Source organism: Carassius carassius, chromosome 11 (assembly GCF_963082965.1).
Source record: "Carassius carassius chromosome 11, fCarCar2.1, whole genome shotgun sequence".
NCBI classification, from domain to species: Eukaryota; Metazoa; Chordata; class Actinopteri; order Cypriniformes; family Cyprinidae; genus Carassius; species Carassius carassius.
In genome coordinates, this window is record NC_081765.1 from 7,873,665 (window position 1) to 7,901,503 (window position 27,839).

General features: G+C 37.7%; 1 protein-coding gene, 1 long non-coding RNA gene and 1 pseudogene across 3 annotated transcripts; 2 read left to right on the plus strand and 1 right to left on the minus strand.

Annotated features, from left to right (window-relative positions):
- Positions 1–320: 320 nt before the first annotated feature.
- On the minus strand, positions 321–5,865 carry LOC132152711 (uncharacterized). Its single transcript, XR_009436569.1, has 2 exons — positions 5,780–5,865; positions 321–596 (listed from the first exon to the last, which is right to left on the minus strand). It is a non-coding gene; the product is annotated as an uncharacterized LOC132152711 (long non-coding RNA).
- Positions 482–25,951, plus strand: LOC132152710 (A-kinase anchor protein 11-like). Of its 2 annotated transcripts, XM_059561538.1 has the most exons (12): positions 482–596; positions 5,780–5,865; positions 5,960–6,070; positions 8,373–8,426; positions 10,554–10,685; positions 11,200–11,440; positions 12,563–16,739; positions 16,870–17,025; positions 18,995–19,078; positions 19,973–20,019; positions 20,381–20,562; positions 23,011–25,951. In XM_059561538.1, the coding sequence occupies exons 2-12, from the start codon at positions 5,803–5,805 to the stop codon at positions 23,170–23,172; spliced, it is 5,409 nt and encodes a 1,802-aa protein (XP_059417521.1). In that variant the 5' UTR covers positions 482–596; positions 5,780–5,802; the 3' UTR covers positions 23,173–25,951. The 2 variants fall into 2 exon arrangements, with proteins under 2 accessions (XP_059417521.1, XP_059417522.1); XM_059561539.1 differs by lacking the exon at positions 18,995–19,078.
- LOC132153327 (U1 spliceosomal RNA) lies at positions 7,829–7,953 on the plus strand (annotated as a pseudogene).
- Positions 25,952–27,839: the final 1,888 nt, after the last annotated feature.

Sequence of the window (27,839 nt, forward strand, 5' to 3'; positions counted from 1 at the left end):
GCTTCTGAGTCCACAGGAGGAGGAGGTGGGCGAGTTGCGACATGCAACAGGAGCATAAACCGCCTTACCAGTTGATATACGCAACAGTCGCAGTGTTGTCCGTGCAGACCAGAACGTCCCTGCCCTGAAGACGCCCTCTGAGATGGCTCTCTGAGAAGGCATAATGCCAGCAACTCATGACAGTTGATATACCAACACAGTTTGGGAGCCGTCCAAACCCCTGACACTACATGCCCATTGTATGTGGCCCCCCAGCCTGCCTGGATACCTGTTTCAGGCTCACTCTGACCATGGGCTGAAGATTCTGTGGCAGGCTGGTGTAATCTGAACCATTATTTATTTATTTATTTATTATTATTGTTTATTTGTGAAAGTCATGAAAGCACTATCATTGAGTTTTTCTTTTACTATTTAAACAAATTGGAACGCAAGAATATGACGCTCATTCTCCCATCATTGTCTCTGCGCTCAACTTATCCCAGCCGTCGCTCTGGTTTCGATTACTTTCGCCTGCTTGACTTGTTTTCATGAAATGAACGGACGTCAGAGCAGCTAGCTTCCCTCTGCACGGCTCTGTCACTACAAGGTGAGACGCGCTTCATTTTCATTTGTCTGTCATTTTCCGACATTCATCCCATAGCCAGAGTAGATACGATACCCTCGAGCGGTGTCCGAGGTGCGGATCACGGCTGATGGTTTCACGGGCCTGATGCTAATGCGAGCCAGCTGTGTCTGTAATGACAGCATCAGGCTTTAGCATTAACCACACAAAAAACATGTTACTGATAATGCTTTTACATGAGCTGTACCTGAGGAAAACCTGCCGTAATTCAGTCACAATGTCTGTCCTGCGGCGAAGCCTGAAAATGTAAACAAATGAATCACCAAACCGAAAGTATATGAGACGGGCTTCAGAATGACATAAACGTGACGTGACGCCGTGAGGCGCTTCGAAATGTGTGTTAAAAGAGGTTTGTCATGGACATCTGGAGCTGTGAGAGCTGGAAGATTGTGATGAATCGTATTTATTAAGCTTTATTAACAGTGTCGCACATATTTGAATCGGGTGTGAAGTACATGAGGTTTTGCACACAGCCACTCCCCTTTATACGATGGGAACAGTCCGTGATCTCATAAACATCTGTTGATATCAGGAAATCATTTGACCCTGCTCATTCTCTCAGCACAGATCAGAAGCAGCAGCGCCATCACTTGCTCAAGTTGATGTCCTCCTCTTTCTCAAATGTGCTTCTGCTGTGTGCTGTATTCGCAGTAATGTTTACCTTTGCAGGCCCCACCGATACAGTCATGCTGAAGTGCATCAAAGTCTGACCTATTTCAGCATCCAGGTGTGAACACTTGTTTAGATAGACTCTGTACTGTGGGAATGCCAGCAGCAATTGTGCCATCAAGGGCCTGCAACCTCTTCATAATTCAGTAAATGTGTAAGAGATTCTTTCCTCTGGAGAAGAATGTAGTTAATCAAACCATTCTGGTGGCCATTTTATTTCATTGTATGGACAAAAAAAAAAAAAAAAAACACCAGGCATTTCTCGAAATATTTTCTTTTGTGTTTGAAAGACCTGTTTAAAGGGATAGTTCACCCCAAAATGAAAATTCTGCCAGCATGTACTCCCCCTCATTTTGATCCGAATCTGTATACGTTTCTTTGTCTTTATACAAAAAGAGAAGTTAATTTGAAGAATGCTGGGAATCAAAGAGTTGCGCCGTGTCTATGTATTTAGCTTTGATTTGAGAGAAAACAGCGCATCCTTGTGGTGCGTCTGACACAGAAGAGCATACGGTGATAAGGAGAGACACCGAGACAAAGGAATTGTTGAATAAAGTCGATATTTTTGTTTTCTTCGCTTCACATAAAGTATTGTCATCTCTTCAAAACGTTACGGTTGAACCACTGATGTCAGATGGAGTATTCTGATGATGTCTTTCATACTTTCCTGGACTTTGACAGTGTTATTTACTTGGCAGTCAATGGGACAGTCTCAAACCTCCAGGTTTTCTTTTAAAATATCTTAAAATGTGTTCTGAAGACGAACGACAGCTCCACAGCGCCACCCAGTTTTAGTTATAACTGACTTTTAGTTTGCATGCTTAGGTTTTCACATGGATTCCCTGCATTTACTGCCAGCAAAGCAACACGCAGTAAAATTTGTATAGTCTTTTTATTTTTTTGAATAATAATTGCTGATCAGACTTTTTTTGCATACCCCTACTAGCTTTCTGCATGTGACACTTGCTTCTTAGTTATTTTATCTCTAGCAGATTCTGTTTGGAATCCCTCTTTGCTTCTTTCATACAAGCTTCTGCAGTAAACCGATATGATCTGACTGCTATTGCACACTGTCTCGGTTCTGACTATGTGAGAATGTGATAACAGCCTGACATTGGGCTGTGATGTAGCCTAGACCTGCATCTTTCAATCATTTTGGTCTACCGCACACACACACGGATGACCCAAGATAACTGGCCTGCTGTAGGCTGTGTAACACTAAAGTTAGGGACTGTTCAACTTTCCACTATTTATGTATTTTTTTCTCATATTCACCCCTGTGTTTCTGTTTTACTGCAGCAGCTGGAACTCCCATAAATTGCCCATAAATCATGTGATCACCATAATCTAACTTAAAGGCATAGTTCACCCCAAATTTAAATCCTGTCATCATTTACTGACCTTTATGTTGTTCTAAATGTTTGTTCCTCTCCAGAACACGACAAATAAATCTGTTTATGTCCATACAATGGAAGTCAGGCCATCCTTGAAAATATTCTTAATTTGCCGTAACCCGACCGACCTTGTCAATTTAGGACCGACTCAATTTTTTTTTTTTTTTTTGCTTTTAGTCCGACTGACTTGCCTGTTGTACATTTACGTTAAGACCGACCAATTATTTTTTTAACTAATACAAAAGCAATAAAATAATATTAATTATATTTTAGTAAGTATTGTAGATATATAAATTGCCTAGGCCTACATACAAATGAAGGCTACGTTCTTTTCTTTAAAAAAACCTGTGACGTCATCTGTGTTTACACGGATGTCACACTACAGTCTGTGCGTTCGCTTCGTCTTCTCTCATTCACTGTCAGAGTCAACGGTTCGCGCTTGGTAATGATGGCTGTGGCTGCAGTAAACTAAATGTTCGCGGTCACCGTTCAAAGTCATACGGGTTTGGGCACCATAATACATCTAAAAAAATTCATTAAAACAGCTCGACACCGCTTTAACTTGGCACGAAGTTCTGGAAAACTGTGCCCAGATCTTTTCCCATCCCTTCTCCCGACTAGTCTAAAACTTCAAAAATCTATTGCACGAATCGATTGAACCAAACCAACACAAGATTTGAAAACGAAAATAGGAAATTGATTTTAACAACCTTCTCTCGGAGCGCGTCCAGTTTTTTTATTATTTTTTTGGAGCGCGTCACACAGCAACTGCAGCTTCGGACACACACGCATAACAGCAAATAATACTTCTGCACAATGTTTCTCTTTTTACAACAGAAATGATAATTTTGCGGGTATTCAGTCAGTCTCATGCATACAGATACAGATTCGGGTTAAAATCACAGATTTTTTTTTGTTGACATTTGTAATCATAAACACAGCCATGTTGAAGTCTGCAGTAAATGTTTTTCATGATGGCAGTTCACTCTGCTTATTGTTTTTCGAGAATGCTGAATTCCTGTTTGTCATTGTGCACGTAACTTTATGCCAATAAATCATCAGAAATATTGGTCTTTACCAATATATTGAATCTTTACATTCGTCCTGCCTGTTGTCCGTGGATTTACCTATATTTGGTGTTATTAGCTGTATAAAATGCATCTAGAAATTGTAAAATTGTAAAAATTGATTTTACAAATGATTCAATGTTTTTGACAAAGATTTCAATTTATTTGTGGTCTATATAGCCTGGTTTTAGGGCTGTCAAAATTGCTCAAAATTGACGTTCGAATATTCCCTCTAAAAAATACACGAATATTCGGAACTATTCGAACATCTGGTTGCGCATGTTGTCAGTGACGCGCATTACGTCAATAACAGGCAAAAATAATACAAAGAGACATAACTACTTGTATAGATAGTCTATTTAAGTTTAAACATATATGACAACGTATTACCTACACAAAAACAAGGAAATCAACTTATGGCCAAGACTGCAGACATCACGCTCTCTCACCCTCACGTTCTCTGCGCATAATGGTTTAAATGAACAAACACATTTTTGTGCAAGCAATTTAAGGTCGCGACTGTTGTCCCAAATATAGCAGGCTTCATTCAGTGATTGAAACAAATATTATTAATATTAATTGAAGTTTTACAGCATATAGAACTGACATTGAATGCTCCGAGCGAGCTGTGCTGTGGTAAACATGGAACTTTTCCTTGACATGAAACGATAAATAATCAAACCTCGGATCCATTGCTTGACAGAACTCCCCGAAGCGTGCCCCATCCGCGACACTGATCGGTCTCATGTCCTTAAAAATGAACGAAATTATTTTATCCGTTATGGCCTCTTGTTGTGTTGCAAACAAAGAGCTTTCCGCGGGCGATGCAAAGTAATGTTAAGTGTCAAGACGTGACTGTTTAGCTGGAGTTCCACACATTATGCCATGCTCATTTGGGTGCACATTTTTGAGATGTGATCTCATGTTGCTAGTTGTCGAATGGTATGCTAACTGTATCTTAAATAGCTTGCATACAACAATCTCGCGGGTCAACAATTTTACCTCGCTTTCTCTGCTGCGGTCGAGTTGGGCTCTGCACTTGCTGGCATCTTCCATGAAGACGCGTCAACTTTCAGCAGTGATGCTGTGCCAGACAGTGCGACTCCTGTGAGGCTGTGACCTGTCCCTGAACTAGCGCGCCCACTCGCAAAGCAGACAACCACGCCTCTACTACGCCTCTACTAAAATTGAAAATTTTTCAATTTTCGGCCTTTTTTTTATTTTATTTGAATATTAATTTTCACCTTCGAAATTCATTTTTTTAAAACTATTCGAATACATATTCGAATTTAGAATATTCGTTGACAGCCCTACCTGGTTTGCAATGACGCGCCCGAAGGCACAGGTTGAAGACCCAGTCAGTGACGTCACGATATGCTAATTTGTTTAAATTCATACCTACATCATCACATCACCAAAATTGTACTTTTTTTTTTTTTTTTTTTTTTAATTGAAACTTGAAAAAAAATATATATATATAGACCTATCTACCAACCCTTTTTTTTTAATTGACTGTTACTGCAAACCAAAATATTTTTAAGGATGGCCTCAATGGGGTCCAAAATATTAAATACAATGTGTTTGCACTTGGTCTGTTTACATGCACAAATTTTCTTTAATGTGAATAACTCTGATCTGATTTCAAATTCAGTTCAATTCAGTTGGAATTCAGTTCATATGAACCCTAAACGTTCCAATCCAAGTTTTTTTTAAGTCCGACTGAGAAAACATTTGGATTCTAATGTTTACACGCTTAATTTTTCCCTGTTGATCGGATTATTTCAGGTTACACTACCCCTTCCAATCCAATCAAAATATCATTCTGATCCAGCTGAGTCGTATCGAAGGTGTTTTATTGACTTTTCAGTCTGATTGAGCCAATCAATATGGTTATCAACATAAAATTGTGCATGCATGAAAGCATAGCTACTGTAGACTATATATAGCATTTTTGGCAGCTAGAATGAAAATGTTTTCAAATTGTGTATTAATTCAACCAACACGTTTCTCTTCAAGGAGAGGAGAACCTCCTGTCCAGCACTGCAACATCATGGACGCATGTGCACGGATCAGAGGGGTCCCGTTAAAGAGCAGTGCCACTATGAAGAAAGAGGTATGATGTTGTCTACCATTGTTCACTTTCTGTTTCAAGAAAAAAGAAATTTATTTCTAACAGTTTTCAATAAGCCTAATGCCTTTCTGAGCAGACCATCCGTGAGGGCTCAAACCTGTGCCTGAAGAGTCTGTTGAAACACAAGAAGGAGCTGTGCAATGTGGTAGTGGAGCTGCATAATAAGGAAGCACAGTGTCTGTCAGAAGTAAGGATTGCACTTTATTTAAATGCGTGCATGGGAATGCAAAGGGGGGGGGGTTTGCAGCGGTTAAAGGAATATTCTGGGTTCAATACTATTTAAGCTCTGTCTTGTCCCTCTTTTTTCACTTGTTCGTCAGTTTCTTTAAAAGAGCAAAAATCTGGACTACATTGAGGCACATTGGAAGTGAATAGAGCTGATCCATAAACATTTCAATAGTGTAGCCACAAGACATAAGCAGTATGTGTGTTAGTGTCAAAGACAAGACGGTTAAAATAAATTTCCCAAAGTGATTTTATATACATAAGTCATATTAAATGCAAGTGTATTTTAATGTTTTAAATAACTTTTGTAAAAAAAAAAAAAAAAAAAAAGGTCAAAATATGTATGAAATAATATTTCAACTTATAAAAAAATATGAACTGTGTTGGCAAAATGAGTTGCAATGTGCATGGGCTAATTAAAAAAGTGAAAAATGACAATTATTTTTATTTATTTTTTTACAAAAATTGGTTCATTAAGCCCTTGTCTAGCGATCCTAATGCTCCAAATAATAAATTTAAGCTTTACCTTTATTAGTGCGTTTTCTGAGAGGAGTACCTTTTTCCGCTTGAAGCTCGCACATAAAGACGCTTCTGACTGCATGCTATACTGATAAATATACACACAGAATTACAATATTTAAGTATTTATGCAAATATAATCTGTTATGTCTTAAGTAAACATTCGGGGAAAAACATCTGATGTGTAACATTATATTAGATCCGTGCATTACATTGGCCACCTCATTAATGCTAATCTAACAATAAAAGAGTCACTCGCTGCTCTTAATTTAACTGCTTTTGTAGTTTTAATAATCAGTTTATTTGTAATTAACAAACAAAAGAGATTTTTTACATTTGATTATTTGTTTTTCTTGAATGCTTTTGTTTAGATGTATAATGAAAAAGCTAATGCATTATTTGCTTTTTTCTTATATTTGTCTTCTGTAAATCATTGTAAAAATGTGTGATAGTCCTTATTTTTTGCTCAGGAAAATTTAATTCAACAGGACACATTCTAATGTTCAGAAAAAAAATGCCAAAATGGCCACTTTTATTTCCATTATTAGTGCCTCACCATTTTTTGTGAAAACGAGACTAGTGTAAAAAAATGTATGTGCTTATCGAAATTAAAATGGTGTTAATTGGGCTAAGCTGGAACAATATGTATACAGATGTTTCAGTTGAAATGTTTCGTGACCTCTTTTTGAGTTGAGTAATTCTGAAAGCCTCCATGACAACAGATATTGGTGATAAGAGAGCGGTTCGAGTCAACTGGGACAGTTCAGCAGTGTGACTGTTGCATCTCACATCATTATATACATGACAGCATCCCATGAGGCTTGGGTGAACTGTTACATTCTGAAAAAGAAATTGCAGTTACAGTGTGGCTTGTTTTCTTTTTTGTTAGGGTGGCATTTTTCCATGTGGCTTTGTAATTCTCATGAAGGGGGGGGGGTGCATTGTTCCTGCTGTGTTGCAGTTTATTTGCACATACTGTGTCTGCATTGTTAAAGTGTTAGTTCACCCAAATATTAAAATTATGTCATTAATAACTCACCCTCATGTCGCTCCAAACCCGTGAGACCTCCGTTTATCTTTGGAAAACAGTTTAAGATATTTTAGATTTAGTCCGAGAGCTCTCAGTCCCTCCATTGAAGCTGTGTGTACGGTATACTGTCCATGTCCAGAAAGTTAAGAAAAAGACCCGGAAGAGAAGACAATACTTACCTGGCAGGGGAGACACAATGATCAAGAAGGTGGTTCGCCTGAGGCTTGTCCATTGCACTCCGGCCATGCTGACCTTTGCGATTTCCCTAAATGTGGGAATCTCGACTGCATAAAATCAGAAATCAGAACAAGCAAACACGACTTCAAGATACTGTACTGTTTTCCTTGCGACAGCACAACACTGTCCATCACTGCAGTCTAGACACCTGAACTGTGAAAGTGCAATCGACTGATAGGTGTGCATAAATATAGTCTGGCATTAATTACACTAGGTTAGCCTAATTTACATTTAATAAGGAAACATGTTTGAACTGAAAGGACTGACATTTAAGTTAAATACACACAGGTTAGGTAAACAGTCAATAAGAAGCAGGTTTGTCATGCAGATCTGCTGTGTGCTGAAGGGACAGCTGTTTAGTGCCTCTAAAAGAGATTTCATTTAGCTGTTGCATCAAAGAACAGTTTTTTTTTTTTTTTTTTTATAAAATCTACATTGTAACTTTTAATATAAATGCTGTCATTCTTCTCTTTTATAGGTACATTACATATGGCTACCTAGTCACGTTGAGGGGGAAGATTTTACTCTACAGGTACGTTGTAGTTATGCCACTTCTGTTTAAACATTGAATGAAAGTGTGTGTGTGTCCATGTCAACCTTTATTTATATAAGTGTGTGTGTGTTTATGTATGTGTGCGTGTATATATATATATATATATATATATATATATATATATATATATATATATATATATATTAGGGCTGGGTGTCGATTCAGATGTTCCAGATCGATTCTTGATTCGATTTTCTATACTCAATTCTCCATTCAACTCCATCAATATAGATTTAATGCAAATACTATATTTATAAAAAAGAACAGTGAACATAAGTTTACAAGTGGTTAATTAATAAAAAGAAATTAAGAGCTACAAACCCGTATATTGAACTCTTTTATTTTAGGTACACTTGGGTACATTAAAACAGAGCCCATCTCTTATTTTCAAATGCATACAATTATGTTAAATAAATACAATACAATTTTGATGCAAGATGAAAAATGTATGCTGAAGAAAGTCAGAACAGTCGCATTCCTTGATCAAACAGGATCAAGTTTTCATTTTTAAGATAAAATAATCATAAAATTTTACAAAATTTGCTGTAACATTGAGGATACAAGCCTACGAACAATGTAGGACAAATAATACTGGCTTATAGGTGAAAGTTCACCCAAAAATAAAAAAAAATCGTCATTTATGTATGTATTATTCATCATGTATAATAATTTCTTCTGCTGAACTAAAAAAAGAGAGAAGATTTTTTGAAAAATATGGGGAACCAAATTGTTTTTGGTCTCCAAATTATTATTATTTTTTTCAATGTTATGGAAGTCAACTTTTGTGTTCAACAGAAGAAAGAAATTCATACATGATGAATACATTCAGATTTGTAGTATTACTACAGCATTTCACCTCTGCATTACAAATCACTCAAACAGCTTTGTTCTTGTCCACAACACTATCGTCGTCGTCTTTCAAAATCTAAATTGCTTCCATACCTCTGAGTTTTTATGTGAAGGTGTCGACAAAGCACCCGAAACTGCCATTTTAAGCACTGAATGAATGACTAGCTGCTTTTACACTGTCGCGCCAGTGCAAGCCAGGGCTTAAAAAGGGCCGAGCGGGGCTAATAGCCTCGGGCCAGTAGCATCGAGGCCAAAATAGTGCTGCATTTCCACAGTCAGGGCCTGAAGCTCCGCTGCGCATCACTAAAACACGCCCTTTACACGCCTCTCAGAACAACCTGAGCAACAAAGAGAATATAACAGAAAACTAAGAAATAAATCACTGGAACTAGTGCGATCACAAAACGAACACGATAACAGCAGCCTTTTGTTTGCATGCTTTGTTAAATATTTAAATTCAGAAGCATCAATGTTTTACTATAAGTGATACATTGAGCATAATGAATTAATTTATCAGGCTTGAAAATTTGTCACAGAAATAAATGTTTTTCTATTTTATTTATTTTTAACGCTGAAGGGTTATGAAAATAGCCTGCTTATTCAGTCGAGACTGTTTCTGTTTATTTGTAGTCACATACATCACATTTAGAATGAATGATAATATCTCTATTTTTATAAAAAGCTCCCGAACAAAAACATTATTATATTTTTATGACATAGGCTACTCTCACAAAATCTTTTGCTGCTAAGAAATATATATGCAATCATGCAGCACGTATCAGAAGATCTGCACTCTGGTGCGATTAACACACACACTCACCCTGATCTACATATAACTGAACCATGCTCTTGCCCACCTCTTCCAACTGAGCCAGGGACTGCTAAACGAATGATCACACTAGTCAAACGAACCAGGCTTTAGGGGTCAAACTGCTCCAGCCTAGTGTGAACACTCTAATCCTAATTATTCTCCCGCATCCCACACACGAGTCTCTACCCGCCCATCAAGAGTTTACACGCCCATCACAATACACTACTTTTGAATGCATTATTAGTTTTGTGCATAACTATGCAATTAATTGTGATTAATCGCAGACAATCGTGCGATTAATTGCGATTTTTATATATATACATATATATATATATATATATATATATATATATTTATATACATACACACACACACACACACAATATATAGGGGGCAGCATCCTTTGTTGGATCCTATAGTTCATATATATTCTTTGATGCCCACAGACTCTGACGTCCCTTTCCACTGAGATGATGGAGTTGCTTAGATCACTACATGTACATACCCTTAAGGATGAAGAGATTCTCCTTCTCAAAGACCCAAAAAGGCCATTTGAGAGAAAAGATAGTGTTTCTCAGGTATGCATATTATGCTTGAAAATTTTAAGTATGTTTATGTTTTGTGTGAGACGTGTTTGCTGTTGTCATTATTTATATATCAGGTGTCCTTCATTGTTTGGTCTGGGTAGTTTTGTGTGAAATTGGGTCTAAACAGAACTAACCTTGTGGTAGGCAGCCATGGTATTAGGTTTTGTGCTTCGAACATTAGATTAAACCACAAGCGTTTTTCAGACATAACAAGAGATTGTATGCTTTTCGTATGTCAGGGAAAATAAGAGTGCCATGAGAAGTCTAACATCACAACTTCTCAAGAAATTATGTCAGTTCAGGTTTTGACAGTTTGCAGGCTTTATGTTTGTAATTATGCAGAATTGTATTTGTCTTCCAGCTCAACATTAAGTTTATAATAACAGTTTCTATGTAGAATGTATCATGACGTAAATACTTAGCATTTGATTGATTCTTTTTTCTTTTCTTTTTTTTCATTTATTTATTTATTTTTTTAAATGGATTTATTTTCTTTCTTTCACAGGCCTGTTCAAGAGTCTTGTGCATTTTGAGACATAACCCCAACCCTCAGAATAGTGTTTGCAGCCTGCTGGGGTTGTTGGCTCGATACACCGCTGGGATAAGGTATGCACTGGAGTTAAAGGTTTTGCAGAGGGGCACCTCAGAAGCATGCCAAGCTGAGGATGATGACACCAATCAATCTGTCTCTTCTATTGAAGAGGACTTTGTTACTGCTTTTGAGCATCTTGAAGAGGAGGATACAGGTTATTACTCATGATGTTTTCATGATAAAATTAGGATAACTTCCTGATTCAATTGGGGTTTAAATGAAACCTTTTTAGATTTAGATTTATGTATTTAGCAGATGCTGTTATCCAAAGCGACTTACAGTGCATTCAGGCTATTATTTCTTTTTTTACATTGTTTTATATATATATATATATATATTTTTTTTTTTTTTTACCATTTTATTAATTAACACTACCGTTCAAAATTTTGAGGTCAGTTAGATGTTTTTGAAAGAAGAATTTCAAATGTCCACCAAGGTTGCATTTATTTAATTTGAAATAAATGTTCTCTATTTTAATATTATTTAAAATGTAGTAAATTTCTATGATTACTCCAATCTTCAATTTCAACTGATTCTTCAGAAATCATTCTAATGTGCTGATTTGCTGCTCAGAAGCATTTCTTATTTTTACAGTGCATTCAGGCTATTATTTCTTTTTTTACATTGTTTTATATATATATGTATATTTTTTTTTTTACCATTTTATTAATTAACACTACCGTTCAAAATTTTGAGGTCAGTTAGATGTTTTTGAAAGAAGAATTTCAAATGTCCACCAAGGTTGCATTTATTTAATTTGAAATAAATGTTCTCTATTTTAATATTATTTAAAATGTAGTAAATTACTCCAATCTTCAATTTCAACTGATTCTTCAGAAATCATTCTAATGTGCTGATTTGCTGCTCAGAAGCATTTCTTATTTTGTTATAAATGTTGAAAACACTTGTGTTGCTTGTGAAACTGTGATGTATTTCTTTTTATAATTTCTTTGGTGTATAGAAAGTTGAAATAAACTGCATTTATTTGAAATAGAAATCTGCTGTAAAATTTTATTAAGGTTTTTACTGTTTTGATCAATTCAGTGCACCCTTGCTGAATGAAAGATTAATTTCTTTCAACAATATCTTCCTGACCCTAATCTTCTGAACAGTTGTTTAAATATTAATATTAGCTCTCCTGAATGAGAAGCATGGATAGCAAGTGACCAGCAACCATAAAAGCTTTGAAAGTAAATGCCTGTGATCAGCTGCTAGTTCTGCATTTAATTAACTGTTAATAAGAATTGTTCTTATGGACTGTTCTCTGATGTTGCAGGTGCCCATAGTCAGAGGAATCAAAGGGATGTGGCATCGCAGACTGTTCCCTCTCATTTAAGAGACGTATCTGGATCTCGGATTATTATAAGTTCAATACAGAGGAAGTCGTTGCCCAAAGAAAAGGCTGCTTCAAAAGTGTCAGAAACCGTCCTGAAGTCAACAACATGGCCCGCAAGTTCAGAGAGCTCGTATGCACTTAGCAGTCTTCCAAAGGGACGTGCTACTTCCACATCCCTCACAGAGTCAGATGAGTCAGACTGCTCAAGTCCCAGCCCTATTATATTCCTGGATGAAGTTGGATATCAGAAGAGTCTTAAGGCAAAACTTGACATTCCCAAGATCCCTGTTTTAAAGAATGGAGTAGAAGACTCTGACTCAGAAGTCAGTGAATTTTTCGACAGCTTTGATCAGTTTGATGAACTAGACCAGTCTTTTGATTCGAACATCAAGGTCCTTAAAGAACAGCCCCTCCCTGGTCAAACAGAGAAGCATGTTGACAACTCTGGTTGTAAATTTCTATCAAGGGGGTGCTCGACCACAGCAATGAACCCTCACAAGTTTGATCATAGGACTCTTCCAGCCAATGTCAAGAAACCAACTCCACTTAAACCAGGATCACCTTACAGTATTCACTCTGATTCACCAGATTCCCCATGGCCTGTGAGGACTCCCTGTGAGGAAAGCGGGCCACTCTTCAGTCCAGTTCGTTCATCTGCATTTAGCCCACTGGGAGAAGGAGGCTCCTTAGAGTATTTTTGGAAGGCAGATGAAGATGGCTCAGAATTACGTAAACCACAGGACCTTTGCTCACTGTACAAAACGTACTCTGATTTTGCCAACAACCTGTCAAAAGAAATCCTTGGATCAGTCTGTGGGTACTCCTCCCCTGTTGATTTTAACATTAATAAGAACTTGAGCTGTGTGTGTCATAAGGAGTTCAAAAACACTAATGGGCATCTAATGAAGCTTTCAGACATCCAGGAGACAGTCACCATCACCAAATCCCAATCACAGTCTCTTAAGGATGGGATTCAGAAGTTTGCTACAGACTTGGTTGAAATGAGCCTTGGAAGTGCCTTTAAGGATTTACAGAAAGGTGTGTCCTCTTGTACCACTACACTTTGCCATTTGGCTGCAAGGCTGACTTCTTCAGTATTTCAAATGGCCTTTCATGAGATAGGTATGCGCCATGCATATGTGTTAAAAGAACGTGCCGTAAATGGTCTAGCCAGTTTCCTAGTAGGGGAAGCCATTTCTGGAGCCCTCACAGAGTTTCTCTTTGTGAAAAAGCAGATTTTCAACAATACCGTCACACGGTTTGCTGCGGATCTGGCTGAGGAATTAGTGTTTGAAGGTATTATGGAGGTTAGCCAGTTTTCACATCCATCAACTCCACTCACACCAAGTGACTGGTCATTTGAGCAAGAGGAAGAAGTGGTTTCTTCCTATGCCTCTGACCTGTCAGAGTCTGTTCTCCAAGAGGCTTTTATAGAGCTCTCACAATCTGATGTGACTTTCACTACACAGGCAGCTATCAGTGTGTCGTTAGACAACATTTGCTATGCGAGTGCTGAAGATAGTTCTGTCATCACAAAAACCTGCAGTGCCCAAACTAGCTATCTTGGATCTCAGTCTGCCGTTGAGGCTGCAGATCAAGAGCAGGATGTTTGCACAGTGAAGAAAGCTTTGTATTGTGTGTCAGGTATGGCCAGTTGTGTTCCAGTTCCTGTAGCTGGCAAGGTCATAGCCCATGTGTACAACACAGATGAACCTTCTCCTTATAAATCCAGTATTGGTCACGTATGTCAGACCATTCCTAAAAGAACCATTTGTTGCCAAGGGGAAGTGGCATCCTCAACCTCTGATACCTCTGAAGCAACTCAGACTGAGTCATCACCAGGTCCTGCAAGAATCCAGGGTGTCAGTGATGAGGAAGTTATTGGCAATCCATCCATCGAAACTGATTCTGGCAAACCCTCGATTGGAAAGACTTTTCAGAACTTTTCTGGGAATATGGTGGACACTATAGTAGGTGAGGTGTTTGATCTTATGCATTCTTCAACAAAAGTGAAGAAGAAAGTAGAGGATTGTGCAGACTTTTTGAGCAAAACAATAGCAGCTCGCATATCTACTCCAAGCCATGGAAGTGGTAATTCACATGATGTATCGACTGAGAGAGTTCCCTCTCAGATTCCCTTTCACTTGATGTCAAAAGGCTCTTGTGACCCATCCTCCAGAAGTGTACGCCCAGTCTCCAGGCTCACACAAGAGATCCGTTCTGTCGTTAGAATGGACACATTGGAAGTACCCACTTTTGAAGTTGCCTCATGTGGAGGTAGAAAAGTCGGTACAGATGATTTTTCAAGCAGCAACTCTGGAACAAAATCATCTGAAATCCCTAGCACTCCACCCTCAAGTCCTCAGCAGCCATCAGACGAGTACAGTGAAAAACAGATCAGACAGTTTTCGAAGAAGCTCAAAGGAACACTTGCAAAAGAATTTTCTCCTGCGACTCCTCCATCGACCCCTTATTACCCACCTGCCGCCGACACCAAAGAAGAAGGTTCTGTTTCAGACAAGGCCGATTTCATGCTGAAACTCATTAGGTCCCTCTCTGAAGAAGCTGTCAGCAATGAAGATCAGGAGGAGGACCAGGAAGATGGCCCTCACTCTAGAAACTGCCAGGCAGAATTGAGTCCCAATGTCAGAAACAAAATGATCGAGAGGAGTGCGCTCCATTATGCAGAGCGTTTAGCATGCCACATTGTTTCTATGGCCACCGAGATGGACACACTAAACTTCGGAGATGTGAAGAAGCCAGTGGGTGAAGAAAGCAAAGGCAGTGTTGCCTTGCATAGTGCACAGTTCTCAGAGCAGACTTTAAATTCTTTGTGGACATACGCAGGAGAAGTGGCTGGAGAAGTCATCAATGACGTCAAGAAGATGATGAGTTCAAGTCACTGTCGTCACAAAATTATAAAAAGAGGATCTGTGAACTCTGCAGAAAAACGTCAGAGTGGAGACGGCCTTTTGGGAAATCTGACTTGTCAGTGGCCTGGTGACGTCCAAGTGAGTGGCACTTCAAGTTGGATGTCATCAGAGTATCCAAGTTGCGAGAGTGTCAGTGATGAATATGCAGGATACCTCATTAAGGTGCTCAAGAAAGAGGGAGGCAACCGAGAGCTCATATTGGATCAGTACGCCACTCGCTTGGCATATCAATCTATTAAATCTGGCCTGGCTCATGCAGCTCGAAAAATGAAGCAGAGATCTCCTTTGAGGCTTCACTCATCTAGGCGTTTACACAACGATCGTAATCCTGATGTTTCCCAAATTCCCATATCCAAGTCAACCCACACTGCACTTACTGATGGAAAAGATGGATTCTCTTGTGAATCTCTGCCATGTGCTTGTCAAGACGGTCAAGACCTGAGCAGTAATGAATATGTAGAACTTGTGAACTTTGCAGAGTCGCTGGCCTACAACATCACATGTGACGTAACGAGAAAGCTGAGAATGAGCTCAGTTAGACTGCCAAAATCGCTTACTGATTCTTGCCTCTACAGGAAATCCACTATTGAGGACATGCCGGAAAATCTCATCAAAAATACATTTTCATGCTCTCTTTTAACTTGCACCGAAACTAACAGGCTCTACCGTAGTACACGCAGCTTAAATGATGGCAAAAACAACAATGGTGTAATGCAAGTGATTGAACATTATGCCAGAAAAATTGTTGATGACACTTTGGAAATAACGCTGGGTCCAGCATGTGTTCAGGCAGCGGGGGACAGGAGGGCACTTGATCGCAATTCCTTCACAGAAAAGCTGGCTGAGGCATATGAAGCCTGTCGATACTGCCAAGGTCGAGATTGCCTGTTTTGCTGTAGAGACGGTCGTCGTGGTTTCCAGGGAGTGAAAATAAGAAGGCAACAAGAATCAGATGCAGTGACTGGACTGGAAATCCCTAGAATACACATTGATTTGGAAAAAAGAGCAGCTATTGCTGAAGAAATGGTGTCCAGTGCCATCGAGAAAGCCAAAAAGGAACTGAGCTGCACCAGTCTGAATGCAGACAGTGGGATCGGTCATGATGGCGCAAGCTTTGCAGAAAGTCTCACCACAGAAATTATGACATCCGCATTGTCCAACGTCTGCCAAACCGTCAATCTTGGGTAAAGTAACACAGCTTTCACAGAGTCATACATACAGCCTATCACTTAAAATTGCTCATCAGTTACTCAAGACAAGTGGATTTCCTAGATTTGGAAACTTATTTTTTTTTTCTTTTTTTTCCTGTTTCAGTACCTCCAGAAGACAAGGCGTCAATGTGACGGAGTCAACGGTGAGTCAGCAGCTCAGTTTAAGTGTTGGTGATGACAGTCTCGGTAGTTGGTCCAATCTGAGTTTTGAAGAAGACCACCCAGATGAGAGCAGCAGCTTTCACCATCTAAGTGACAGGTGAACAAGTCCCACCACACTTACAAGCATTACATACTTCATTTAAACTTGAAATGAAGCATTGCTGGTCGACTACCACACTCAAGTTCACTCTGCTTTCTTTTCTTGTGCACCTTTCACAAGCATGTAGCTCTAATCATTGTGAAAAGTACAATTTGATGAATTAACAGAGGAATGAATGGGTTTACAATGATTTTACTACCATTGCAATATGGGAGAAGACAGATTTGTGTTAGAAGAGCTCAAACCAAATGTTTAAAGTATATTGTCTGTGTCAGATCAGTAAGTTGTATAGTAGTGTTTTAGTGCATTTTTCATACCATTTGCAGGTGTGTTTGGTTTTCAGGGTGCTATTTTGTTTTCAAATGTTTAGTTTGTTATCGGTTTGGGTTTTAGAGTAGGAGAACCTACTTTAAGACTAATTTTTGATGAAAAAAATGTATTGTTTTTTTTCTCTTATTCACAAACCATTTTACAATTTTTGAAGCCAGGGTTGCTGATTTTTCTCACCGTTTTCCCAAATTTCTGAGGAACACCTAGGGCCTAGTCCTTTCTTCCTTCCTTGTCCTTCCTTGCAAACTGGCTTTGGCTTCAAATCATGACGGCTGACTCACACAGTCTTGTCTTTCAAAGGCAGACATTGTTTTGTAGTGTTTTGTCTCAATGGAAGCATTTTCTATCAACAGTTTAATATCTCCCAAGACACTAAAAGTCAGAATGTATGAGCAGATTTTGTTTTGAGCAACCCAAGATACCATGAATATATTTAAAAGTATTTATGAAAGGTGTGGTTGTCAGCTTGAGGCATTGCTTCTAAAGTAATGTATCACTGTGTACTCCATAAATCATCAGTGTCCAAATATAGATGATAGTTAACGTTTTTTCTTTCTCTCATATACTCAAAGCTGAAGTAGGTAACTTTTGTAAAAATATTTGTGAAACCTGTCATTATGTCCTGACCGTAGAATATGAGACAGATAATCTGTGAAAAAATCAAGCTCCTCTGGCTCCTCCCAGTGGTCCTATTGCCATTTGCAGAAATTCATCCGCTCCCGGTAAGAAACAACCAATCAGAGCTGCGGTCCGTAACTTTTTTTGTGTTCAAGATTTACAAATTGTATATAATAAGCGAGTACACCATGAATCCATTTTCAAAAGCGTGTTTTTAGCCTGTCCTGAATCACTAGGGTACATCTATAATAAGTGTTTATATTCGGACTATTTTAGATTGCTTCGGGGGTACCGCGGCAGAGTAACCCGGTACCTTTGTGATTCTTCATAGACATAAACAGAGAGAAGTAGCTCCGGCTACAATGTTTCTTCAGCAAGACGCAAGCAGTTCTGTTTATTAACCACTAGAGCGTCAAAAGTTACGGACTGCAGCTTCAACTGCTGTATTGATTAAGTTAATTTTTAAACAACCTTTTTACATTTTTCAGTTTATTTGTATGATGTTGCCAGCAATACTAACATTAATCAGTGTTAGAAATATGTGTGATTAGACCATTATTTCTATCCTTTCTAAAGAGTGTTAATAAAGATGTTTTCATTGCATTTATGATTAATAGTTGACAGCTGTGAATCAATTTCAGTAAATTGTCTCTGATCAAGCTATTTGTTTGCTTTTAGTGAATAACACAGTGGAAAACATGCCTTACATTTATCTAAATTTTGCATGAAATATATTAAGGGCCCAATCCCAATTCTATTTTATAGAAGGGAAAGGGCTAAGGGATAGAATTGGGATTGGGCCTAAAACTATAATGGCTACAGCTGATGTTTGGTTGAAATTATGATTTTTCAGCATTTTTAAAAAATCACCCTTAAAAACTTTTCAGAATAAGTATATTATTAATCTCAAAATAAATGTAAATATTGTTTAAAAAAAAAAAAAAAACTTCTGGCAGGTTTTCTAGATGTGCTTTGAAAAGGCTTTTGTAGTGTTTCATCTTTTTCTCTTCCCCAGCAGTAATGGAAACAGCAGTAGCTGGAGCAGTCTGGGTTTAGAAGGCGAGGTTTATGAAGAGCATTTGTCCTTCTCTCCATCAGACAGGTTGGTCTATGGAAAGAGGCACAGCATAGCCAGCGTGGGCTGCTCTAATTACCGCATGATGTTATGCAACATTTTATCAGCAAGTGCTGAAAACGTAATTGATATCACCTATTAGAAACAAAACTTCCCCTTGTTTCTCCGTTCTAGGGATGGACTTAGTCAATTGGATCTTTGTGTGTGTTTTGGTAGAATTGTGGGTGTCGGAAGTGTTGGGGGCTTGGGTCATTGAATGAACAATCTGTCCTTATTGCATGCTTCCTGTTTGAGTGCAAAAGGACGTCCCAGCCTCTAAATCCCATACAAGTTCAGGTCAAAATGAATCATGTGCATTGGAATTCATCGTGACTCACCCCATACAAAAGCAACAGAGATCTCTTTATAAAACCTTATATCAGACACAGAATAATATTGTCTGAAGAAGCATTAAAATTGCATCTTTTGTGCTGGCTGTGTCAATGTTTCCTTTTTTTACAAACAGAAACGGATATAGAATCATGATTGTTTACTTCTTAACCATTTAATTTAAACCTGTGCTAGAAAATGGTCATGCAAATTCAGAGCTGGGCAACAAATATTAATGATATACTGCTGAACAATCTGCCAATATTAAATTAAGCTATATTTTGATTGGTGGAAACCATTGTTTTTTTTTTACCCATAATGCCCCACCCCAAATCAGTCATTCAGTTAAAGGCATCAAGTAAAAAAAAAAGTATGGCATCAATATTTGGCAGTATGGGCATCAATATGCCATGAATTCTAGCTGAAACAGTATTGGAGCTGGGAAGCTGGGAGCTCCTGTCACTCTCTTCTGCACATGGTTTGTGGTGTCTTTCCCTTCTGTCTGTCTGTCAGTGAGACTCTCTTACACCTGCAATATCTTTCACCCTACAGTGACGGCACTGAAGAGAAGGAAGCTGAGGCCAAAGAGGATTCAGGCGGTAAATGAAAACTATATCTGTTTTTTTTTTAATTTTTCTCCAGCGCTAGTGTTTATTCTGTGGTCTGTTGTTAGACCTCAACTGTCAGACTAATTTCAGCCCCGATTTTTGTGCTGCCACTCATTTAAAGTGGTCTTACTTGGCCGAGCACCTGCAGCGCGCCCCTGTCAAAGCCGCAAGACTATTTATCCACGTTTCTAGTTGTGTAACTGTCAGACCGGCTCCATGTGGGCCAACAGATGAGCTCAAGCAGACTTCTGGGGCTGGCCTAGTTAACAGAGAGAGCGTGGGAACTGGTTTGCTGAAGGTGATGGTTTTTGTGTGTTTGTATGGGCTGAAGGTGTGTGTTTTGTCCGTGCAGGAGCGGTGCGAGTGGAGAGGGAACATGGGCTGGCAGAAAGAGCTCTGCTGGTGGTCAGTACAGACGTCCAGGGTCGAGCTGTGGACCCCCAGATGACGGCTGTGCTCCAGTGGATCGCTGCTTCTATGGCTGATCTGTCTTTAATGCAGCTGAGCCAGTTCTCAGCCCAGGAGCTGCAGCAGGTGAGAACACTTAGAATCAGTGTTGGGGAAAGTTACTTTTAAAAGTAATGCATTACAATATTGTGTCACTTCCTAAAAAGGTAATGAATGGTGTTAGTTACTTTCTAGTCTGGCCTGTAGTCTAGAACTACAGTAACCTTCATGGTTACACAACACACAAAGTGCCTCTGCACTCACTCCCAATTTCTCTCAACACTCGGACAGGAGTGCTGTCGTTCAGTAAATGCGAAAACAAAGTAACTGGCATTACTTGAAAAAGTCGCTCAGATATTTTCTTGTAAATGAAGAAGTAATGCATTACTAGTTACCTGAAAAAAGTAATCTGATTATGTAACTTGCATTACTTGTAATATGTTACCCCCACCACTTCTTAATGAATAAGATGAATTATCAAGTAGAATATATTGCAACCACAAAAGTTAAACAAATTAAATGAGGTTTTAGTTTACATTCACCAAGGCCTAGGAAATACATGTATTAATATTTATCATACATTTTCAATAAAAAAATTATAATTCAATAATACTGTGAATATCAATTTTATGAACAAAAATATAATCATATAAATACAAATATAATAATTTATATATATATATATATATATATATATATATATATATATATATAAATTATTATATATATATATATATATATATATATATAAATTATTATATATATATATATATATATATATATATATATATTAATTATTATATTTGTATTATTTTATATGATTTTATTTTTGTTTTATATATATACACTACCATTTAAACGTTTAGTTTTTTTTATAAGTATTTTATTCAGCAAGGATGCATTTAGTTGATCAAAAGTAACAGTAAATACATTTATAATGTTACAAAAAAACTATTACAAATATATTCTTTTGAACTTTCTGTGCATCAAAGAATCCTGAAAAACTATTTCCACAAAAAGATTTGATAATAGATGATGATAATAATAAGAAATGTTTCTTAAGCATCAAAATATTAGAATGATTTCTGAAGGATCATGTGACACTGAAGACTGAAGTTATGATGCTGAAAATGCAGCTTTACATCACAGGATTAAGTTATATTTTAAAATCTATTCAAATACAAAACAGTCGTTTTAAATTCTGTTTTACTGTATTTTCTGTATGATTTTGTTTAAATAAATTAGTTTAGCTTGTTGAGCAGAAGAGAAGTCTAACTTTTGAAAGTGTCTGTTTTAAATGTAAGAAAATATTTTGTAAACCATGCTTTAAAAAAAAAATGTATATATGTAAAATGCCACATGGGAACTTAGGTGAACATTTTTGAGTGATGATGCAAATTTTAAACTAAATTTTCAACTCCTTTTCTATACGTTTAGTAATACGTAATAAATCCACTGATCTATATATGACTGGATCGCTCATCAACTGCAGTGTTTACGGCCTTTTTGGGCAGGATAAGCGATATATTTAAATCGTTTATGTGGGTGTGTCTGCTGCGCACGGCCGACACAGGTAACTGATCCAACACTAAATATAGCTTATTTCTTTATGAACATAATTATTCAGCAATTATTAAACATGAACATATTAGTATCATAAAGGGATTTAAATATATTATAATGAATAAAACAATAGCGTCTGTTAATATTACTCTAAAATTAAATGAAAAGCTTAACATACCATCTTGGAAATAAAGCTTCATGTCTTTAAATCCATAATATACAGTGTATAGTCAGTTATTTCTCTGAATAAATTATGATGTGTATATTTTTACTGTCCTGATTGAAAAGCATCTATTTCAGACTCTCCAAGATCGCACAAATGTTTATTACCGTTTACAAATAAAATTCTGTATGCTAAATTAATTAATTTAACCACCTTTAAATCATTACCTGCTTCAAAATGAATGCTGTAGTTAGCTACTGTATGGATAAAAACACTATAACTAAATTTTATAAACAATGAATAACTGTACAAGGCGATTAAAGGTATACAAAGCATAAATCTTTCATCAGATTTCAGAATGAGCACGTTGTCATTTGTTATATGTGTTGCGGTCGTGTCCGTCTGATGTTTATCATGTTCCTGATGTTCGCTACTGTAATGAACATAGCTTTTTAAAAAGTGGGGAAATTCCCTACATTTTAAAAAATAGCCGTTTACATGCCTAGGGTGTTTGCATTGCAGGAATGTACAGAGATACTTTAGATTTAAAAACGCTGACTTGTTAGGTGATGTTTTCTCATTAAAATCATACAATTTCCTATTAATTCAATAGAACGTTTATGCACGCTAGTCATTACCAATATGGCGGCGCGGCGGCTTCACTTTAATGACGTCATGAGCAATCCAGTTCTATATTACAGATCATTGAATAAATTCTGTTTTAATAACAAAATACCTTAAAATACCCTGCCATCCGGGATGTTTGAGATCCAAAATTGTAGGTTAATTTTGTTTTTCTCTGGCTCCAGCTGCCGGCCGTAGCGCAGAGGCTGAGGGAGAGAGAGTTCAGGGTCGGTGACCTCCTCCAGGCTCTTCTGAGATATCTTGAAGAACGTCGCTCTGAGGAAGAGCTCGGGGACACAAGAAACGGCCACAAGAGCCTCTTCCAGTGGCTTCTGGAAAAACTGTAAATCACATCACTCTGACACCCGTCAGCCATTAAACGATGAAGTTTCCTGTCACTTTACAGTGATCTGCAATGTGTCTGCCAAACCTAGAGGCATAGCCAGTGGAATGTGTTTGTGTTGTGTATTGCTTGTGCACCCGTGGCCACCCAGGGGGCGCCATAGAAACAACTGAAGTAATCTAAGAGCCGTTTGTTCAAGTGTGTGTATTGCATGTCGTGACTGAGAGTATCTTTTGCTTGTTTTGACCTCTCTTTCACGTCTTTGTTTTCTTTAAGATTAGACCGCATATCACGCCTTCACTGATGCCTGCCCGTGTTTTGGATTCACACCCTGCCCCAACACAAAAGTCTGATGGTTTTATGAGTTGGTGTCTTGTTAGGGAATCCTTATGGTTGCAGGAAAGCTTATGTCATTTCCATAACTCTCCTTTGCGGTGATGTTTGCACTCGTCAAAGGGACCAGCCATGCAATCCAGCAGCGCTCCAGGTCAACATGAGGTATTGCATGACTCGAACACATAAGAGAATCACAGGGTAATTATAACAAACAACCGTTTCAGCACATTTTGCCAGCAACACTTGGATACCAGTCGTGACAGTTTAAAAATACCATTTCACTGGTAATTAGTTACTGTTGAAAGAATCCATCAACAAATAGTCAGTAGTTTTGCATTCCCCTCATATGACTCATACATTTTTCAGTTATGATCAGCTATTCATAATGGTTTAACATGAATTGGTATACCTGCAAATATGCTTTTCTAGGTTTTAATATTTAACTGTATTGTTTACACCCCTAGCTGCAATCAGGTTCCACATGATCCAACGCCCATAATGAATCAAACGTGTTTTAGTTCACTACAAAGTGAAGATTTTGGTTACCAACTTACTGGAAAAACACTGCATACTATTAAACTTCGCTTAAAAAGCTGCTAAACATTTGCCAAATTAGGAAACCAAGTAGTAAGCATTACCAGTGGACTTCTCTCTGTATTAGCAAATTTCCTCCTGGCGGTGTCCACTCATTGGAGGTTACTGTGACGCACTGGTAGTAAATTTTAACTATTCACCATCTCTACAGTCTGTTCCACATGGACCTCTTACTGACTGCTTGGCCTTTGGTGTGCACTACGCCGAATATTGCACTTTACTGAAAAATGGTCAGACAGGCTGTTCCCTACATCTTTGTTTAGACCTCAGAAAATACTCCTATTATAGCGAATCATAAACGATAGATTGCCGACAGCTGGTATGGGTTTGGCACATCTAACTTATCAAGCCCTAAGGGACCGGTGTTCTGTATCAAAAGTATTTTCTCACTGCAGAAGGTTTTCTTTTTATTTACTCGCTCTCATGACGGTCTAAATCTGTATGCTGCTTTGATTTTAGAACTCCTGTCAAGCTAAAAAAAACACAATAAAAGTAGTCAGTTCAACTAAGTCTTCTTGCAATAGTTTTCTGTAGCCAAATCTTAATTACCAAGCTTACATTTACGTCAAAGATTCAAAAAATTGTGCATTGTGAATGTATGAAACAAACTTTAGTAGAGTGGATGATAAACTTGAAATGAAAGTAAAGATAGGCTAAAGATAAGTTCAGAAAAGTGTGTGTGTGTGTGTGTGTGTGTGTGTGTGTTTTTATTTTTTGTTAATATGAACTAATATTGTATAGTGTAAAAATAAATTGATTCTTTAAAAATTCCACTTTGAAAAAAACAACAACTGCATATATGTTTGGAACAACAACGAGAGCGAGTAAATAATGCCAGATGATTGGGTGACCTGTGTTATTTTTAGGATCCTTCTTAGATTGTCTTGCTCCGATCCTGTTACAGTGTGATTGATGATAAGCGAAACATTGTGGAGGCAGTCAGATTTGTAAAGATTGTTGTAACTTGTGGTTTCTTTCCTGTAACACGCATGACACTCTCTCAGCCCATGCTTCATGTACTTCTCTTTACGTGTGCATGGATGTACTCTTCAGTGCTAATATATTATTTTGTGCTTGGTTTCAATCTGGCCGACACCATATATTCTCACGCTACCTGCTACTATGAAAGAAATGCATTTCTGTATTCATGTTGTTGCGTAACATCAACGCTGCCAAATATGTTTGGATCTGCACTTGCACAGTATTTGTTTACATTCTTTGAAATGTTTAAAAACCTGCCATACACTGTGTTGGACATGTTCATATGATAGCAGTATCACCTAAATCATAATGTGGGAGAAGCGGAGAAAGCCAAGTCACGTTTGTGAACATTAACGCTTGAGTTGATTTGAGAAGGAGTTGGCACAAGCACGCTGTGACCATCAGCGCTGCCTCTTTTTCAGTGGGATTGTACATTCATCTGTGCTCTTGCAGTTATCGCAAACATGAATGCTGTAGATGTTCTGCGCTTGTGTTCTTATTCTCCTTATTTTTGTGTACATTCCTTTCTTTCACAAATTATCTAGTGCTATTTTGGTTTAAAAGTAAGACTACAAGCATAATGCAAGATGCACGCCATACTAAACAGATGAATATTTTGTTACTTGTGCAGTGTTTCTCCATTTTGTCTAATAGTGTAGTGGGCAATTGATACACACAGACTTCTCTGTTTTCTTTCTGCCCATTTGTATAATATTGACAAATAAGATATTTAATAATTTATGTAAAAATATAAGTTGCAATGGTGTAAACACTACTTGTCCCTCCAGTGAAGTTGCTGAGTAGTTTACACATTAATGCACTACACCTGTACACTGTAAAAAGTTGTGGGTAATAAAGCTTTTTCATTTGAATTGGTATGTCTGCTTATTTACACTTAACTGTCCAACATCCTTTATCTCAATAATCAAGTAAAATGTTAGGAGTCACATTTATTGTGATTATTTGAATATTTTCAGCAACAGATGCACAAATACAGTACACTATGAAAACACGTGTGTTGTACATTTCAAGGGAGTTTTGTTATATATATATATATTATTGTCCTAAATATTGGGCAAAGGCAGCTGTGGAAATGAATCTGCTTTATCTTTTTCACCAAATTCTAACCTATCATTGAAATAAAATGATTGAAAGTGAAACTCCCATTATGAAATTATAAATGTTTTCTCCAATGCATGTTGGCCACAATTATTGGCACCCCAAGAAATATAGTGAGATGATATAGAGTAAAATATCTATGAAGTATATTCCCATTTTTTAGCACACCGGAGTGACTAGGAGCATGAAATTGTCCAGCCATGACTTCCTCTTCCACAGAATTATTAATATGAGGGACACAAAGGCCAAATTCCCTTAATCCATCAGAAGGAGGAAAAAACGAATAGTTCTGAGGTGCGTAACAAGACTGTTGAGCTTCACAAAAGAGAAAGTGGCAGTAAGAAATAGCTAAAGCATTAAAAAAGCCCATCAGGACAATAATTAAGAAGTTTCAATCAAATAAAGATGTTACAAATTTACCTGGAAGATGACGTGTTTATATCATCCTAATGCACGTTGATGAGGAGAATCACAGCTGGAGAATTGCAGAGATTAGTTGAGTCTTGGGGTTGGAAAGCCAAAAAAATTAAATATCAAACAGCCCCTATCATCATCACACGTTGTTCGGGAGTATTACATGAAAAATCCTCTTCGCTCATCCAAAACCAAACTCTAGCATATTCAGTTGTCAGACACGACTGGAACTTCAAATGGCACTGGCTTCTGTGGTCAGATGAAAAAAAAAAAAAGCTTTTTGGCAGCAAACCCATCAGATGGGTTTAGTACAAACAGGGATAAAAAGTACCCCATGCCCACATTTATATATAGTGCTGGATCTTTAATGTGGGCCTGTTTTTCTAAAGGAGGTCCTGGACATGTTGTTCAGATATGGGCATCATGGATCCTATCAAATACCAACATAAAAAATCTAGACCTGACTGCCTCTGTTAGAAATCTTATAATGGGCCGTGGTTGAATCTTCCATCAGGACAATAATCCAAACAAACATCCAAACCAACACAAAAATGTCTCGCTGAGCACAAAATGAAGCTTCTGCCATGGAGTTCCCTGACCTGAACCCTATAGAAAAAGAGAGGGATGAACTGAAGAGAAGAAGATATCTGAAGTGATTCTGTATGAAGGGATGGTCTGTGATCTCTTTTCAAGTGTTCTCCAAACTCATCAGGCACTAAAGGAGACAACTTAGAGCTGTTATCTTAGGAAGAGGAAGTTGCAGTAAGTGGGTGCCAATAATTGTGGCCAGTGTGAACCAGGGGAAAACATTTATTTCATAATGAGATTTTCATGAGAAAGATCAAATGGATAAATCCTTCTCTGAACATTTAAAACATGTTAGACAAATGTACTTATGATGAAAAATATATCCATTGAAAAAAAAAGAAAGGTGTCATGCTTGAGATGCAGAAAAATCCATGAGAATATAGAGTGATAATCAGCCAATTTAGCACATTTATTTGGAAAAAATGGAAACGCTGCTCAATGGAATGCAAAAAAGTGTTCTTTGTAAATGACCCCAATGTGTAAAAAAATCTGTCAGATCTTGATCTCATCAGTTTAAGCAGCTTATTGTGCAGATCAGTTTTTCAAACTCACGGGTCGCAACTTAGACAAGTAGAGTTGTGTTTCAAGGGCATAAGCGTAGTAGCTGCAAAAATGGACCATTTCATTCTTGGGGTCAGT

Excerpts from the sequence above, each read along its gene's own strand:
- LOC132152710 (XM_059561538.1), top strand. The coding sequence starts at position 5,803 with ATGGACGCATGTGCACGGATCAGAGGGGTCCCGTTAAAGAGCAGTGCC. Across the intron at positions 6,071-8,372 it reads AAGCACAGTGTCTGTCAGAA|GTACATTACATATGGCTACC; the intron begins GTAAGGATTGCA and ends TCTCTTTTATAG. Across the intron at positions 16,740-16,869 it reads TGCCAAACCGTCAATCTTGG|TACCTCCAGAAGACAAGGCG; the intron begins GTAAAGTAACAC and ends TTCCTGTTTCAG.